The sequence below is a fragment of the Pygocentrus nattereri genome, chromosome 13, assembly GCF_015220715.1.
Source record: "Pygocentrus nattereri isolate fPygNat1 chromosome 13, fPygNat1.pri, whole genome shotgun sequence".
Taxonomy (NCBI): Eukaryota; Metazoa; Chordata; class Actinopteri; order Characiformes; family Serrasalmidae; genus Pygocentrus; species Pygocentrus nattereri.
Window position 1 is genome coordinate 39,493,912 of NC_051223.1, and position 18,174 is coordinate 39,512,085.

At 44.3% G+C, this 18,174-nt stretch overlaps 2 protein-coding genes across 3 annotated transcripts in view; one reads left to right on the top strand and one right to left on the bottom strand.

The window, feature by feature from the left end:
• The window catches only part of tbata (thymus, brain and testes associated), a 37,296-nt gene extending 31,696 nt beyond the window's left edge, over nucleotides 1-5,600 (bottom strand). The window contains exon 1 of one of the 2 annotated variants that reach the window (XM_017720275.2): nucleotides 5,143-5,600. In XM_017720275.2, coding sequence (XP_017575764.1) covers nucleotides 5,143-5,148 — 6 coding nt within the window. In that variant the 5' untranslated portion in view covers nucleotides 5,149-5,600. The remainder of the gene's footprint in view (nucleotides 1-5,142) is intronic. The other variant, XM_037544059.1, reaches the window with a different exon arrangement.
• Nucleotides 5,601-6,935: 1,335 nt separating this feature from the next.
• The window catches only part of LOC108441018 (pyroglutamylated RF-amide peptide receptor), a 30,302-nt gene continuing 19,063 nt past the window's right edge, over nucleotides 6,936-18,174 (top strand). Inside the window, exons 1-2 of the mRNA XM_017720274.2 lie at nucleotides 6,936-7,420; nucleotides 15,077-15,235. Of these exons, the coding sequence (XP_017575763.1) occupies nucleotides 7,057-7,420; nucleotides 15,077-15,235 (523 nt within the window). The 5' untranslated portion in view covers nucleotides 6,936-7,056. The remainder of the gene's footprint in view (nucleotides 7,421-15,076; nucleotides 15,236-18,174) is intronic.

The window sequence follows — 18,174 nt, forward strand, 5'->3', positions numbered from 1 at the left end:
CGAGATTTATTAGGGGCGAATCCAGGGTCATGGTCCAGACAGTCTAGGGTCATAGAGCCAACACGGACAGATTGGGGGGCAGACATGACATAAACCAGAATAAACACAGCAGACAGAGAATCAACAAACAACAACAACAACAACAAACAGAGACCGAGACATCAAACAAAGAGAGTCAAACAAAGACCGGCAAACACAGGGCTTAAGGACACAGGGAAAACGAGGGACAGGTGCAAACAATCAGGGGCGGAGTTACAAAACGAAGGGCAGGACTTAAAACAAAACAAATGCACATGGAGTAGTGGGAGGAGCCAACCGTGACAGATCCCCCCACCTAGGTGCAGGTCTGAAGAGCACCAAACAAAAACAAAACCAAACAAACAGACAAGACACCAAAAACAAGGACAGAACCAAACTAGACAGAGCCAGGCACAGACACAGAAACAGAAGCCGGAGCAGGAACCACAGGCACAGAAACAGAGGCAGAAACGGGCACAGAGACACACCACCAGACACAGGAACAGACGAAACAAAACGAGGACGACAAACGGAGGGAGGACCAGGAGGCACAACACAAAACGACGCCGAACGAGAGACGACCTTGCTACGACAGGCCAGATGTGTCTGATCTTCAGAGTCGGACCAAATCAGACTGAGCCGTAAAACTGACCCAATATCAGGTTCAGCTCAGTTTGGTCAGTTTCTCCAGATCAGTATTAATGTTGTTTTGTTCCAGCCGGTCTGTAAAGCTTCTTACAGCCCGTTTAGTTTGGCGAATGGTGTTGGGTTCATTTCTGGCTGATTCCAGGTTGTTCAGCTGTTCTTCTGTCACAGCTGCCGACTGAAAAGCTGCTCAGTGGTGACGACAGTTTGGGAATTTAGCGTCGTCTCGTCTTCAGAGTCGGACTAAATCGGCTGTCGGTCAGATGTGGTCTTAACAGCGTCCGTTTTCTGTTTGTTGGCGAAGTCAGAAGTAAAAACGTTGGAATGGCCTGAGCGTCTCCTACAGCTGTCAGAGTGGTTGCTTAGCAACGGCGTCTCAGTGGAGTGATACAGTGTTTGTGAAACCAACGTGATGTTATGATGAAATAACAGTACAGTTAGAACGCTTCAGCTTGCATGGAATAATATGAAATATACATACATATACATTTATATTACACATTCATACACAATTATATTATTGAAAATATTAATTCCAAGGGCACACATTCAAAACAAACCAAAAAAAAAAAGAATTCAAACTTATGTTTCTAGTTCCCACCTATGTGAAAGACAGCTGGACCTGTAATACACTGTCAGAAATAAGGGTAGTGAATGTTAACTGGGGGAAAACCCCAGTGACAGTGGTTGGGTGGTTGAGGAAACCCTCAAGGCTCCATCTCAGTCCCTTCAGTCAGGGAACATAACTGAACCATAATCCACTGAAATGATCTGTTCTAAGCTGTACTGACTCCACACACCCCGCCTCGCCTCCAGGCTTTTACTCTACTGCTCTGCTTTAAAACATTTGGTTATGAAAAGGAACAAATACCAACTTTTCACCTGGAGGAACTGATTTAAGCTCCACAATCAGACCTTAAACCCACTGTAGAACCTCTGAGGGAACATCTACACTGTTTGTACCTTGATGAAGCAAAAATGTACCTGAACAGAACCCACACGTTTTCAGGAGTGAGTATTTCTCCCTGACACTCCCACACCTGCATCACTGGAGTGAACAGCGTTAAAGTGATCTGACGGCACAGTGATTGATGATGGAGTGACTAACATTCTGTGTGAACGATACTAGAATGACTGATGTTGGAGTATTTATAGGAATTTCTCATTAAAGTAGCCAGAGTTGATTCAGAGTTGATTAAATGTGAGTCATTCTGATATTAATTATAACGTAATACTGTTATACAGCTTTCTCAGTCATTTAGTCACATACTGCTCTGCTCATCACTGTAGAGGTTCTTCTGGCTGCACACTTTGGCCCTTTCAGCGTTCAGTGAACCAAGTTAGAGTAAATGATCTTGTATGGACTGACTTTGGAGGAACTGATGTTGGAGTGAACAGTGTCAGAGTAAATGATGTAGTGACTGACACTGGAGTGACCGTTACTTAAGTAATAGATGTTGGATTGATTAAACAACTAATGTTGGAGTGACTGATGTTAAGTGAAGTATGTTGGAGTGAACAGTGCTGGAGTGATTGATGTTAAGTATGTTGGAGTGAACAGTGTTGGAGTGACCAATGAGTGAACAGTGTTGGAGTGACTGATGTTAAGTATGTTGGAGTGAACAGTGTTGGAGTGACCAATGAGTGAACAGTGTTGGAGTGACTGATGTTAAGTATGTTGGAGTGAACAGTGTTGGAGTGACCAATGAGTGAACAGTGTTGGAGTGACTGATGTTAAGTATGTTGGAGTGAACAGTGCTGGAGTGACTGATGTTAAGTATGTTGGAGTGAACAGTGTTGGAGTGACCAATGAGTGAACAGTGTTGGAGTGACTGATGTTAAGTATGTTGGAGTGAACAGTGTTGGAGTGACTGATGTTAAGTATGTTGGAGTGAACAGTGCTGGAGTGACTGATGTTAAGTATGTTGGAGTGAACAGTGTTGGAGTGAACCGTGTTGGAGTGACTGATGTTAGGTGGATGTTTAGTAAAGAACATGGTTCTATAGAGCACCAAAAAAGGTTCTTTTATTGTTAGAAGCTCAGATCTTAACAATAGCAGAACCCCTTTTGGTGGTATAATGAACCCTTTTCAAAAGGGTTCTATATAGAACCATATACAACACATGCTGTAGTCATGTAAAGGGTTCTCTGAGTGTTCGTGGTTCTACATAGAATGATACTCTTCACCAAAGAGCCCTTGAAGAACCATCCGTTTTAATAGTGTAGAGAACTATTTCATGGTTTTGCATGGTAAATTGGTTCTACAGACTGATGGCCAATGTGTTGTATATAGCACTAAAAAGGGTTCTTGTATTGTTACAAGCTTGAAATGGACATTTGAAGAACGTTTTAATGCAATTTAGAAGCATTCTCTTCTTATCATTCATATTATTATTATTATTATTATTACCATTATTGTTATTTCATCCTTTCTCTTTACTTCTTCTGATTTGTCTGTTATTTTTGCTTTTTGTTTTACTCAAGACAGGGGGTGGGTGAGGGGTTGGTGTTTAGAGGGGTGTTGGGTGGTTGTGGTGCCACATCACCTTATATCTGTATGATCATTAATACATATATATATATTAATATATATATACACACACTGCTCAAAAAATAAAGGGAACACAAACAACACAATAAAACTCCAAGTAAATCAAACTTCTGTGAAATCAAACTGTCCACTTAGGAAGCAACACTGACAATCAGTTTCACAGCTGTTGTGCAGATGGAACAGACAACAGGTGGAGATTATTGGCGATTAGCAAGACACACTCAATAAAGGAGAGGTCCTGCAGGTGGGGACCACAGACCACTTCTCAGTACCTTTCTGCTTTCTGGCTGATGTTTTGGTCACTTCTGAATGTTGGTCGTCTTTCACACTCGTGGTAGCAGGAGACGGACTCTACAACCCACACAAGTGGCTCAGGTAGTGCAGCTCATCCAGGATGGCACATCAATGCAAGCTGTGGCAAGAAGGTTTGCTGTGTCTGTCAGCGTAGTGTCCAGAGGCTGGAGGCGCTACCAGGAGACAGGCCAGTACACCAGGAGACGTGGAGGAGGCCGTAGGAGGCAACAACCCAGCAGCAGGACCGCTACCTCCGCCTTTGTGCAAGGAGGAACAGGAGGAGCTGCCAGAGCCCTGCAGAATGACCTCCAGCAGGCCACAGATGTGCATGTGTCTGCACAAACGGTTAGAAACCGACTCCATGAGGATGGTATGAGGGCCCGACGTCCACAGATGGGGGTTGTGCTCACAGCCCAACACCGTGCAGGACGCTTGGCATTTGCCAGAGAACACCAGGATTGGCAAATTCACCACTGGCACCCTGTGATCTTCACAGATGAAAGCAGGTTCACACTGAGCACATGTGACAGACGTGACAGAGTCTGGAGACGCCGTGGAGAGCGATCTGCTGCCTGCAACATCCTTCAGCATGACCGGTTTGGCAGTGGGTCAGTAATGGTGTGGGGTGGCATTTCTTTGGAGGGCCGCTCAGCCCTCCATGTGCTCGCCAGAGGTAGCCTGACTGCCATTAGGTACCGAGATGAGATCCTCAGACCCCTTGTGAGACCATATGCTGGTGCGGTTGGCCCTGGGTTCCTCCTAATGCAGGACAATGCTGGACCTCATGTGGCTGGAGTGTGTCAGCAGTTCCTGCAAGATGAAGGCATTGAAGCTATGGACCGGCCCGCCCGTTCCCCAGACCTGAATCCGATTGAGCACATCTGGGACATCATGTCTCACTCCATCCACCAACGCCACGTTGCACCACAGACCATCCGCCACCTCATCAGGAGCTGCCCAGGCGTTGTAGGGAGCTCATACAGGCTCGTGGAGGCCACACACACAACACTGAGCCTCATTTTGACTTGTTTTAAGGACATCACATCAAAGTTGGATCAGCCTGTCGTGTGTTTTTCCACTTTAATTGTGTGTGTGAGACTCCAAATCCAGGCCTCCACTGGTTAATACATTTGATTTCCATTGATTTTTGTGTGATTTTGTTGTCAGCACATTCAACTTTGTACAGAACAAAGTCTTCAATGAGAATATTTCATTCATTCAGATCTAGGATGAGTTATTACAGTGTTCCCTTTATTTTTTGAGCAGTGTATATATATATATTACACACACACATACATATATACACACACATTTATTATTATTATTATTATTATTATTATTATTATTATATGTCCCCTGGAAACGGGGGAATGGTGGTGTGGCCAAGGAATGCTGGCCTGGGAATATGAAAGGTTCTAAAAGGTTCTGTATAAAAACATAACACATTCTTCGTCAATCTGCAGAAGCATTTCACCATGCTTGCAAAAGGTTCTTTGAATGCATGTAGAACCATGGTCCCAACATAAGAACCCTTGTAGAAACATCTTTTTAACAGTGTAGTTCGTCAGGTTTGTAGCCTAAAGTAGGCTAGAAAAAAAAAGGCAAGTAAGGTCATCAGGTCCCAGCTTACTGACCTGCATGGAAGGTAAAGGTCACTTTGGTTGGTCCTGATCGTCCACTCTGAAGGGAGCCTCTGAAGTGCTGCGCCATTAAGAACAAGTGGGGGCAGTCATGGGCTGGAGGTTAGGGAACCAGGCCCGTGTCCGGAAGGTCGCCTTTCCAATCCCCTGAGGTGATGTGCCCCTGAGCTGATGTGCCCCTGAGCAAAACAACTAACCCCCAACTGCTCCCCAGGTGCTCTGGATAGGGCTGCCCACCGCTCCGGGTAAGTGTGCTCACTAGTGTGTATGTGGTGTTTCACTGCACAGATGGGTTAAATGCCCACTGTGGGACTAATAAGGGTCACTTAATTACTTAAGTTTCAAAATCAAAACTCACAACAGCTGACTTGATTATGTGGTTTCTGACACTGACACACTTTTATGGATGGTGGTGATGATGGTGAGCTCTTCATCTTCATTCCAGCTTCCACTCTTTTCAGGAGCCTCACTTTCAGCTCCTCAAAGAACCTGCAGACATGCCTCCAAAGCTCAGTCTGAGAAGCTGGTAGATGATCAAACCCATTCAGTGGTGTTGAGGTCTGGACTCTGGGTTGGTCAGTCCATCGTCCAGCTTCTTTGATGTGTCCGTCTCCTTTTCTCAGTGAGGTTGTTCTTGATCAGCTGCACATCCTTTCAGACCCACAGCGCTGAGTGGTCTTCTCACAGTGGAAGGATGGACAGAAACACCTGTGGATGTTTTCAGATCTGAAGCAGCTTGAAGTTCTCCTCTCATCATCTTCTTTTTGAGTCAGTGCGTGTCTTTAAATGGTCATTTCAGGCTTTACAGGGCGACTGGCAGCAGCTCACTCACCGTAATTTAGTCTGTTTATATTCTCCTCACTCAGTAACGACACGTCAGGAGCTCTAAGTGCTGTTTATCTGATGGGGGCAGCTTTAGTGTCTACCAGGTCTTCCAGGTGGTTGTTAGGAGACACATTTTCTCTGTAGCTTTTAATCAGTTTTGGAAACTCCTGTTTTTTCTCTTATTTTCCTTTGACTTTCTCCTTCATTATGAGTGGGTTATCTTCTGTTTAATCCAATCAGAAATATTTCCTGAACATATGAATGACTTTTCAAAAATAAATAAATGGTCTCTGACTTTTGCACAGAGCTGTATGTGCATGCACTTCTACATATGAGTGAATGTGTGAGAGTAAGGGGGAGAGAGAGAGAGAGAGAGAGAGAGAGACAGAGAGAAATAGAGAGAGAGAAAGAGAGAGAGATATAGACAGAGAGAGGGAGAGAGAGGGAGAGAGACAGAGAGAGGGGGGGGAGACAGAGAGAGAGAGAGAGAGAGAGAGAGAGAGAGAGAGACAGAGAGAGACAGAGAGAAATAGAGAGAGAGAAAGAGAGAGAGATATAGACAGAGAGAGGGAGAGAGAGGGAGAGAGACAGAGAGAGGGGGGGGAGACAGAGAGAGAGAGAGAGAGAGAGAGAGAGAGAGGGGGGAGAGAGAGAGAGACAGAGGGGGGGGGGGGAGAGGGAGAGAGAGAGAGACAGAGGGGGGGAGAGAGAGAGAGACACAGAGGGGGGGAGAGAGAGAGAGAGAGACAGAGAGGGGGGGGGAGAGGGGGGGGGGAGAGAGACAGAGGGGGGGAGAGAGAGAGAGAGAGACAGAGGGGGGGAGAGAGAGAGAGAGAGACAGAGAGAGAGAGACAGAGGGGGGGAGAGAGTGAGAGACAGAGGGGGGGGGGGGGGGGGGGGGGGGGGGACAGACAGAGGGGGGTGGGGGGTGGGGTTGGAGAGCGAGTGAGATCTGCGGCTCCGCTCGTGCTGGAGTCACTCCGTGTCCGCGCGCCACTAACCCCGTAAGAGGGCTAAAGAAAGACTCCCTCCTGCTTCCTGCCCTCCTGTTCTCCATCAGGTCCGGTGCTTTGCGCAGGCAGCATGACGGCCGCCACGTCCACGGTCGCGAGCGCCGGTCGCATCACCCCGGAGCTTCTGCGCGACCTGCTGCGCCGCTACAACCTCTCGCGCCACGAGTTCATCCGCGCGTACGGCGTGCCGCCGCTCGTGTACACGCCTGAGCTGCCCGCGCGCGCGCGCATCGCCTTCGTGCTCACGTACGCCGCGATCTTCGCGCTCGCGCTGCTGGGGAACGGCGTGGTGCTGTGCGTGCTGGCGCGCGAGGGAGCCGCGCGGCGCGCATCCAGCCTCTTCATGTGCTCGCTCGCGCTCAGCGACCTGCTCATCACCTTCTTCTGCGTGCCGTTCACCTTACTGCAGAACATCTCCTCACAGTGGAGCGGAGGTACCGCGGCTTCCAGGGGCTGGCGTGTTTGTTTGTTTGTTTGTTTGTTTGTTTGTTTGTTTGTTGGAGTGTTTTAGTTGTGTTTTGTTTCAATTCTGCAACAGATTCCACCCAATAGACCAGCGATACAAAGCGCAAAGAGAATGTTGACTTGGCTGGTTGGTTGTTTGTTTGCTTGGTTGGTTGGTCAGTTGGTTGTTTGGTTGGTTGTTTGGTCGGTTGGTTGTTTGCTTGTTTGCTTGGTTGGTTGTTTGCTTGTTTGGTTGGATGGTTGTTTGTTTGTTTGGTTGGTTGGTCAGTTGGTTGTTTGGTTGGTTGTTTGGTCGGTTGGTTGTTTGCTTGTTTGCTTGGTTGGTTGTTTGCTTGTTTGGTTGGATGGTTGTTTGTTTGTTTGGTTGGTTGGTCAGTTGGTTGTTTCCTTGTTTGTTTGTTTGTTTGTTTTGTTTGTTTGCATCCTTAATCTGCTGCCAAAAATGTCATCCAAGTTGAGGTTCGGGGGACAGAGAGGCCGTCTTGGCTTTGGTGTTTGATTGTGTGTCGTTTTTGTTTGTGCCATTTAACCGCGTCGCCCGAGAGAGCAGAGGTGCAGGACACACACGAGTTCTGGTCTGTTTTGTTGTATTTTTAGGGGACCATTTGACACAGCAGAGATACAGAGCTCAGAGAGAGTGTTTCGTTTGGTTGTTTGTTTGCTTGCATCCTTAATCTGCTGCCAAACATCTCCTCTCCATGGAGTCGAGTTACGGGAAACACAGAGGGCGTTTTTGTTGTTTGTTTGATGTATTTTTGTTTGTGCCATTCATGCCGCTACAAAACACTTCAACCCATGGAGCAGAGGTACGGGACGGGGTCGGCCGTTTAGCTGTGGTGGTGTATTTTTAGAGGGTGCTTCTGTTTTGTTTCAATTTGTCTGTTTTTGCCTGCATGGATACAAAGCACAGAGGGAATGTTTGTTTGTTTGCATCCCCAACATGCTGCAGAACATCTCGTCTCGGTGGAGTGGAGGTCCAGGGCATAGAGAGAGCTTTTGGCTGTTTTGTTTGTTATTTATTTGTTTGGGGTGTTTTAGTTGCGTTTTGTTTTAATTTGTCTGTTTTTGGCTGCAAAACATGTCCATCCAGTAGAGCAGAGACACAAAGCACAGACAGAATCTGTTTGTTGGTTTGTTTGCTTCCTTAATATGCTGTAAAACATCTCGTCTCGGTGGAGTGGAGGTCCAGGGCTTAGAGAGAGCTTCCCATCTTACTGCAGAACTCTCCACAGTGGAGCGGAGGTAGAGGGCAGCGGAGGTAGAGGGCAGCGGAGGTAGAGGGCAACGGAGGCTTTTGGGCTGTTTGTTTTGTTTGTCTGTTTTGTTTTTGTGCCTTTCATCTACAAAACATTTCATCTCGATGAAGCAGAGCAGAATTTTTTGACTCGTCATTTGCGCAGGTTCTGTTTGTTGTTTGTAAGTATTCGTTTGGTCTTGTTTTCATTTGTTTGTCTATTTGACCGCAAAACTGGAGCAACGTTTGGCTGTTTTGATGTTTGTTTGGATTGTTTGTTCTTTAGGGTTTAGTGTTTTTATTTTGTATGTTTTCTACCCAACAGAGCAGAGACACAAAGCACAGAGACAATGTTTGTTTGCTAACAAGCAAACAAACAAAAGCTTTCATGTGCTGTAAAACATGAATTGCTTTTTCGTCTGTTTTGTTTGTTTTTGTTCATCCCACTACAAAACATTTCATCCCTACGGAGCAGAGGCTCAGGGCAGAGATGGCGTTTCGGCTGTTTTGTTATTTGAATATAGGTGTTTATGTTGTTGGCAGACGTTTGTTTTCAGCTACAAGCATTTACACCGAGTGGGGCAGCTTTCGGCTGTTTTATCGTTTGTTGATTGCACGTCTCATCTCAGTGTAACTTTGCGTACGGGGTTTAGAGTGAGGGCTGTTTTGTTTATTTTAGGGTGTGTGTTTTGTAAATGAATGTTTATTGCTTTGACAACACCACACAAACACAGTCAGAATCCCTGCAAAATCACTGGGGATATTATGGTTATATACACACACCACACCCATATCCAGCCACAGACAGTATCAGTGAAGCGTACGAGATATTAAACCACGCTGGCTCTACCTCATCTTCACAAAGCAAATGCATTCAGCCAGTTCTGGACTTTAGGGGGGCAGTCGTGGGCTGGAGGTTAGGGATCTGGCCCCATGACCGGAAGGTCGCTGGTTCAATCCCCAGTGCCGACAGTCCATGACTGAGGTGTCCTTGAGCAAGACACCTAACCCCCAACTGCTCCCTGGGCTGCCCACTGCTCCGGGCAAGTGTGCTCACTGCCCCCTAGTGTGTGTGTGTGTGTGTGTGTGTGTGTGTGTGTGTGTGTGTGAGTGTGTGTGTTCACTTCACGGATGGGTTAAATGTGGAGGTGGAATTTCCCCGTTTGTGGGATTAAAAAAAGTATCACGGCGCAAACTGACCCACAGCAATGTGTAACGTGGAAATCCTCGTGTATTCACCATAGTAGTGAGTCAAGCTAGCAGGGTTAACTCACCACTACTTGGGAGTTTAACCTCAGCTCTAGTGGGAAAACTGACATTTGTAGCTCATAACAGGCTTATAAGCAACACTCTTTACTTTAATAGTCTCAGTTTTTGAGTAACACTTCAATCAAAATCTTAAGCTTACAGTCCGTCTTGTGTTCCAGTAGGATTCGCCTGTTAGCTTTCTGCTACCTGCTAACGAGGGAATCCAGTTATAAAGAGACCAAGTGTAAACCAGTCAAAGCGAGTCTGTTCAGACCAAACCGTGATGTTTACCTGCCTGATTTCTGGGCTTGTTCAGAGTCTTTATGCAGCCACGCTCTTTCGCCTGACAGCAACTTGTAGCATTGCTGTTTGTGCCATAACCTCAGAATCTCACGTACCGACAGCCACAAACGGCACGTTGTCCCAAAACGTCATTTAATGGAAAAGAAAACGAACTTAAAGTAAGATTACTGTCTTTTACTTTGTTAAAAAATGGTAAAATTACACTTCCACTTCCTTATAACCTCAAAGCGGCACAGTCACATGAGAAACGAGGTGGATCTGATTGGTCGAGAAGCTTATATACGGGATGTCAGCATGTTTTATTGAAATACACAGATATTGTGCATCCCTAAACTAACATGTTCACATAAAACAAACAACTCAGCAAAGATGTGCTGTGAAACTGACTGGAACTAAAGCACGTTCAGTTTCTCCTGGAAAACAGTGAAAAAGCTGAGCTCAACCTGATATTGCCACAAGTTTATGGCTGCGGTTGTAACGCGAACAGTCGATTATAACAACACCTGAGGGCAACAAGCTCACTCTCCTCACTTTACAGTAACGTTACATATTTAAAGACAATTTTAGGGTCAACAATAAATGGAAGAGTTTGAGTAAGTCAATAAAAAACATGTACTTGGTCATCCTCTCTCTTAGTGGGCACTTTTAACCTAGTTCAACATTCAGAGTCATTTTTGTTTACTGAATTTGCAGAAATATGTTTGTTGCCTAGAAGCAACATTTTGCCACAGTGGAATGGATTTGGCCAGCCACAAGCCAGGTCTCGCTACCTCAGGGAACATGGCTCTATATCGTTTCTTCCCGGGCAACATACCCCAAATTTACCCCTGAACACAATCAGGTCCATTTTAGGCAAGAAAAATTAATTTCACATTTCTTTTTTATTGCTCTCATAATACAGGGTTAATAGATCTGAAAGCTGTTGAAGATTAAAGCTCTACACACTAACAGCTGTAAAACCCTGCAGTTCAGTTCCCCCACCTAATATACACTAAGTGTCAAAAGTTTGTCGACACCTGACCATCACTCCTATAGGAGCTTGTTGGACGTCCCACTCCAAAACCATGGAGTTGGTCTCGCTTTGCAGTTCCAACGGCCTCCAATCTTCTGGGAAGCTTCCTACAAGATTTTGGAGAGTGAAGCTTTCAGTCAAAAGAGTGTAAAGCATAGAAAGAAGCATAAAATTGTATAATCTTCACTGGAACTGAGGGGCCAAACCAGCTCATTATCCCTCCTCCACCTAACTTTGCTGCTGGCACTAGGCATTCTGGTAGGTAATGTTCTCCTGGCATCCACCAAACCCAGATTCATCAGACCAGATAGAGAAGCTGATTCATCACCAAGTTCCACTGAGTTCAGTGGTGGTGGTGGTGGTGCTTTATCCAGAGCGGCGTGCTGATAAAAATGAATGTCCAGAGCAGCGTTCCGATAAAATGAACATCGAGAGTGGCGTTCCGATAAAAATTAATGTCCAGAGCGACGTTCCAATAAAATGAACATCCAGAATTAAGTTCTAATAAAACGAATATCCAGAATATAGTTGTGATAAAATTGAAATGTATAATGGAGTTCTGTTAAAATTACTATCCAGGACTTTATTATATCCAAGTTATAATAAAATATCCTGAACGAAGTTCTAATAAAATTGATATCTAGAATGAAGTTCTAAAAACATTAATTTGTAGTATGCAGCTCTGATGACATTAACATCCAGATTGTATTTTTAATAAAAATGACCTAAAACTAAAGTCTAGTACAATTTTTAAAATGAATATCTAAAATGACTTTCCATTAAAATAAATATCCAGAAAGTACTTCTAATAAAACAAGTCATGTTTGGGGTGAATTCACAAACCATTTGTTAGTGTATCAGTGAAGAGCTAATGCTGCCTAAATGACTCACATTTATGTACTACCACCACAACCACCACCACCCGTTTAAAACAAAACTAGCACCGTTGTAGTTGGCGACTCCCGTTTGACTGTTAGGCTCATTTTTAAGAAACAGTTTCAATTTTTAGGAGAACAAAATGTGCCAAATAACTGAATATTGCTCAAATACAATGCCATAAATGTGAGGTTGTAACCTACGTCTCTCTTTGTTCATCCATTCTTTTGCTCATGAACTGAACTGAATCAAATGGAATGAGTCATTTTGACGTTATTATAACGTTAGCGCTTCCCTCTTTCAGCAGAGGAGCGGCTCTGAATGGACTCTTCAGCTCAGCTAAACAGCGAATCCTTTAAATCTGTAAAGCTGCAAACGGAGGAGCACTTTTCTACATCTTGCTCTCCAAGAGCTCTTTCAGACAGTCTTGATTGACAGGAGCTTTTATAAATGTCCCTCCAGCACCACCAAATCATATCAATCAGTCAATCAAATCTTTATTTACACAGCACTTTTCATAAAAGCAACTGCATTTCGAGGCACTTAAAGGGGAACTCGACACAAATAAGTGGTGAAGATGAAAAGAGTCAGTGAATCGCTCTGTTCTAGACAAACTGAGTCAGAACTGTTCAGTGGTGGTGATGGGAACCAGACGTCCCCCTCTAAAAGCTCCTCACAGAAAGTTCCTACAGTAAATGGTCATGAATTCACTGCCTGATGACAGACGCTGTTTTATGATGAATTTGAGAAGATTTTGGCCTATAATGTACTTTTTTAAATCTGTAAATAATTCAGGGAATTAACATGGCCAGAAATGGTCTCGTCAAGTAACATGATCTTAAATATAGTCAATGAATGTAATATTTTAAGATTTAAGATCATTTAAGATTATTTTCCCTATTTATATACGTTTTACTTGTTTTAAGTAATTTTATTAAGTAAAATTCTCGCTATTTTGGCAGATAATTTTGCTTGTTTTAAGAAATGTAACCAACTAAATTCTGTTACTATAGTGATATAATAAGTAATTCATGACTAGAAACAAGGCAAATAATCTAATAAGTACACAACCATCTCAAAATGGGAAACATTAGATATATGGACTAAGATCATTTTTGATTGACTCTGAATTACTTTACACCTCACACACTGAACTACGCAGAATAATTGGATTACCCTTTAAAGTTGGAAGCCCAGTTAGGATAAAGCCACGGAGAAACGAAGAGAAAAATTCATGATTCAAGGTATTTAAGAAAATTACACCTTAGTAATAAAACAACAACTTCTTTCGGCTGCTCCCTTTAGGGGTCACCACAGCGGATCATCTGCCTCCTCTACTTTCACACCAACCATCTCCATGTCCACCTTCACTACATCCATAAACCTTCTCTGAGGTCCACCTCTTCTCCTTCTACCCGGCAGCTCCTTCTCCAACATTCTTTGCCCAATATATCCACTATTCCTCCTCAACACATGTCCAAACCATCTCAACCTGGCCTCTCTGGCTTTATCTCCAAACTACTCCACCTTCACTGTCCCTCTGATCTGCTCGTTTCTAATCTTAGTAATAAAACAACTATAAAAGCAAATTTTTAAAAATGTAGAAATGTCCTGTGATGCTTTCATAAACAAACAATATGGCGAAAAGGAGGTGTAGGTTCAGATGTTTCGGCCACACTCATTGATAGCAGGTGGATAAAAATGAAGCACAAAATCTTCATAGACGAGCCCCAGTGCACAAAGCAGCTCCATAAAGATGGAGTGACCAGTTTGGTGTGGAGAAACTCCAGTGGCCTTCAGAACCCTGACCTCAACCCCATCCAACACCACTGGGATGAGCTAGAACGGAGGTTGTTAGCCGGACCGGCTGGCTAACAGGCATTCAACATAAGCAGCAGTTTGAGGTTTAAGAAAAATGTTTGTTCTAAAAACCAACAAAAGGAGAAAGAAATAAAAGAAAAACATGACTGGTTACACATTTACAAAAGGTGGTTCAAGTGTTCTTTAGTGTAGAACAGTTCCATATAGAACCGTCCATGCATCCATCCATTTTCTAAGCTGCTTCTCCGTCAGGGTCGTTGGGGGGAAGCTGGAGCCTATCCCAGCGGTCATCGGGCGGAGGGCAGGATACACCCTGGACAGGTCGCCATATAGAACCGCCAATACTCAAAGAGCCCTTTGCAAGATAAAACGGTTCCGTGCATCATGAAAGGCATCATTCTTCAGATTGATGGAGTATATGTTCTAGATGGTTCTACATAGAAAAACCCTTTTTGAAAAGGTTCTATTGTTACCAGCTTGACATCATAATAGCAGAACCCTTTTTGGTGCAGTATAGAACCCTTTTCAAAAGGTTCTATGTATATCTGTGACGTGTTGTCCTTCAACCTGAAGATCCCTTTCGTGATGCACAGTATACTATAGTTCTTTATTATTGGTTCTACATAATGCCATTTCCTTTACTAAAGAACCCCTGAAGTCTAATCAACCTGCTGAATTCCATGCTGGTCATCCAGTACAGGGATCTAAAACACAACACCTTGCTGCTGCTGTTGGAATAAAACCTCATAACTCCAACATGGGAACTTTGTAATGAAAGTTAATGGAACCAGATTTTTCCAAGTAATTCTGAACCATTTCTTTTGGATTCCTCATCAACATGTTGTAGGCTAAAGAGTAACTGAAGTTTTTAAATTATGTAACAAAAATGCGTTCATTCTGGGGCATAAGAAGTGGACATAGCTTGAAACTTTGATTAGAAATTCTTAAGAAAAAACAAAATTATTGCAACTATCATACTCAATAGCGGTGCATGGAAAACGTCTCGTCGGTAGAGTAGATGGAATTTGTTGTGTTCCACTTTTATTTTGGTATTTCTATTCACATCAGCACCAAAGAAAACTCCTCGTATATCTGTACTTCATACTCACTTTCCTTCTATCCCTCCTGCAGGTGTTCTGGTCTGTAAAACCGTCCCGTTTGTCCAGACCACGGCTATAGTGACGGGAATCCTCACCATGACCTGCATTGCCGTGGAGAGGTACCAGGGCATCGTCCATCCGCTAAAAATGAAGAGGCAGTACACGCCCAAACGGGCCTACAAAATGTTGGGTGAGTTAAAGTGAACCTGCACGGTGGCTCGTTCATCTGGTTTATAACTAGAGTCTCGTCCAACACAGCAAGTCCCGAGTCCCACACAGGTCAGTTTGGATTCAACAGATTTCAACACTGGACACAAAAAATGATAATAGCCTGTTAATAACAGCGTGTTAGTTGCGTATGGTTGTACACTATTGCCAAAAGTTTTCGCTCACCCATCCAAATCATTGAATTCAGGTGTTCCAGTCACTTCCGTGGCCACAGGTGTATAAAGCCGAGCCCCTCGGCCTGCAGACTGCTTCTACAGACATTAGTGAAAGAATGGGTCGCTCTCAGGAGCTCAGTGAATTCCAGCGTGGTACCGTGATCGGACGCCACCTGTGCAGCAAGTCCAGTCGTGAAATTTCCTCACTACTAAATATTCCACAGTCCACTGTCAGTGGGATTATAACAAAGTGGAAGCAATTGGGAACGACAGCAACTCAGCCACGAAGTGGTCGGCCACGTAAAATGACAGAGCGGTCAGCGGATGCTGAGGGGCATAGAGGTCACCGACTTTCTGCAGAGTCAATCACTACAGACCTCCAAACTTCATGTGGCCTTCAGATCAGCTCAAGAACAGCGTAGAGAGCTTCATGGAATGGGTTTCCATGGCCGAGCAGCTGCATCCAAGCCTTACATCACCAAGCGCAATGCAAAGCGTGGAATGCAGTGGAGTAAAGCGCCACCACTGGACACTAGAGCAGTGGAGACGAGTTCTCTGGAGTGACCAATCACGCTTCTCCGCCTAGAAATCTGATGGACGAGTCTGGGTTTGGCGGTTGCCAGGAGACGGTACTTGTCTGACTGCATTGTGCCGAGTTTAAAGTTTGGTGGAGGGGGGATCATGGTGTGGGGCTGTTTTTCAGGAGTTGGGCTCGGCCCCTTAGTTCCAGTGAAAGGAATTTTGTTCAGATAGAGAGAGCGCCGTGTTTCTTTCCAGGAAAACTGAGTTCACACTTGTAAAAGGGTGAACTTCAGTAATTTTCCAGTCAGAGTCACTGGTGTTCAAGTCAAAGGCCCAATCCCATTTCACCCTTTGCCCCCAACACTTAGCCCTACCCCTCTGTTTTGCGCACTTACGTCCAGGGGTAGGGTTGTCCCGATTGTTGTTGAGATGGAGGGGTAGGGTGAAGTGTTGGGGCTACATGGCCCTTCAAACGGAAGATGATTTTTAAATATGATTCACCCGTCCTGTCATGCGACACAAGTGAGATCACCACAGCTGGAGGCAGCGTATTGGAAATGGCCGGAGAACCTCGTCTCGTCTCGTCTGTTTACGTAAAATTCACTGACGACAACTGATGATGTAGCCGGTTCTTGAAGGGCCGTCCCATTTCATAGGGGGAAAATTCAACCACTACCCCTTATGACTCAGTTTCAAGGGGGAGGGTTACACCCGAAAACAAGGGGCAGGGCTAAAAATAAGAAATGGGATTGGGCCAAAGTTACAGTCACTGGTGTTCGAGTCAAAATCCGAGTCTTTGGTGTTTGAGTCAGAGTTGTTTGTTATTATAGTCAGAAGTGTTGGCGTCAAAGTCAGGATCTTGTGTTCGAGGCAGAGTCATTATTGTTCGTGTCGAAGTCAGATTCATCAACGTTTGAGCCAGAGTGAGAGTTTTAGTGCTCGAGTCAAATTCAGAAGTCATTTTTCATTTGTTGCAAGTCATCAGATGTGACTAGAGTCTGATTCAAATCCAAGTCTTATGACTCGAGTCAGCACTTCTGATTTTTATATAGTTTGTGATAAAAGCAGCTGACAGAGCAGAGCAAACACCAGCAGACACTGTTGCTCAAACAGAGGAGTTGTTAATATTAGCAGGCTAGCTAGCTAAGCCGTCAACCGGTTCTCGAGATGGTGGTTCAAGACGGTGATGAAGTTCTCAGCTGCCTCTGTTTCAAAACAGCACTGAGGCCTGTGTGAAAGTGACCAGGTCACATGATTTCAGCAAATTAAGCTTCATTACATCACTGCCTTTTCAAAATGGTTCAGACTTTTGTGGTTCGACCTCCAAAGTGAACCTGTAGGTGGGTCACCCTCTGATCGCTTTCGGCTGTCCAGTGACGTTGCATGAGCGGCAGTTCGAACAGAAGCAGTGGCTGGTTTCACAGGTCTCGGAGGAAGCCTGTGCTGCCTTCACCCTCCTAGCGTTGGCAGTATCGTGTGATTGGGGGAGCCCTAACTAGTGGGTGGAAGTGGAAACAACTAAAATTGGGAGAAAATTGGGTAAAAATTAAAAGTTTAATTAAAAGTCTGGACTTTAGCTCAGTAATGAGATTTCATGTGAACTCTTACTCTTTTGTATTTCTCAGTCTGGGCATGTGTGAAAACAGGCTGCTGTACCAGAAATAAACGAGCAGCATCACCGCGTGACGCAGCGAAACAGCTTAGAAGCGACACTTTTAACCAGACATTTTCAGCGAAATGAAGGATTTAAATGTTCTTCATCTTCTAGTTGACGCATGTTTGGATTTTCAGGTAAAGCGGTGCAATTGGTTTAAATAAATAAATAAATAAATAAATAAATAAAAGCTGTGGCTTGAAGTTTGAGTTTTACGCTACGTTTACATCGCATCTTCCTCTGGGAGTTTATTGGCTGGTTGTAAAGGAGTTTCTCCATTATCTGATCAGCCAAGAGCGTAAAAAACTCAACTAGTTACTGACAGACAATCTGATTAAGTACATGCAGTTTTTTTGGGTAAAAATTTGTATAACAATTTTATTTTATTGCACTTCAAATAATGTGTTAACAAAAAGCAACACTTCTGAGCACCTGAAGACATTAACTTCAAACTTTAAAAAGTTCACTTTTAAAATGATAAAATTATTGTTTTTACAGTGGCAGATTTGCTCCTGAATGAAACCCTGGCTGTTTAATCAAGTCAGGGTGAAGCGTGTCATGTGTAAACAT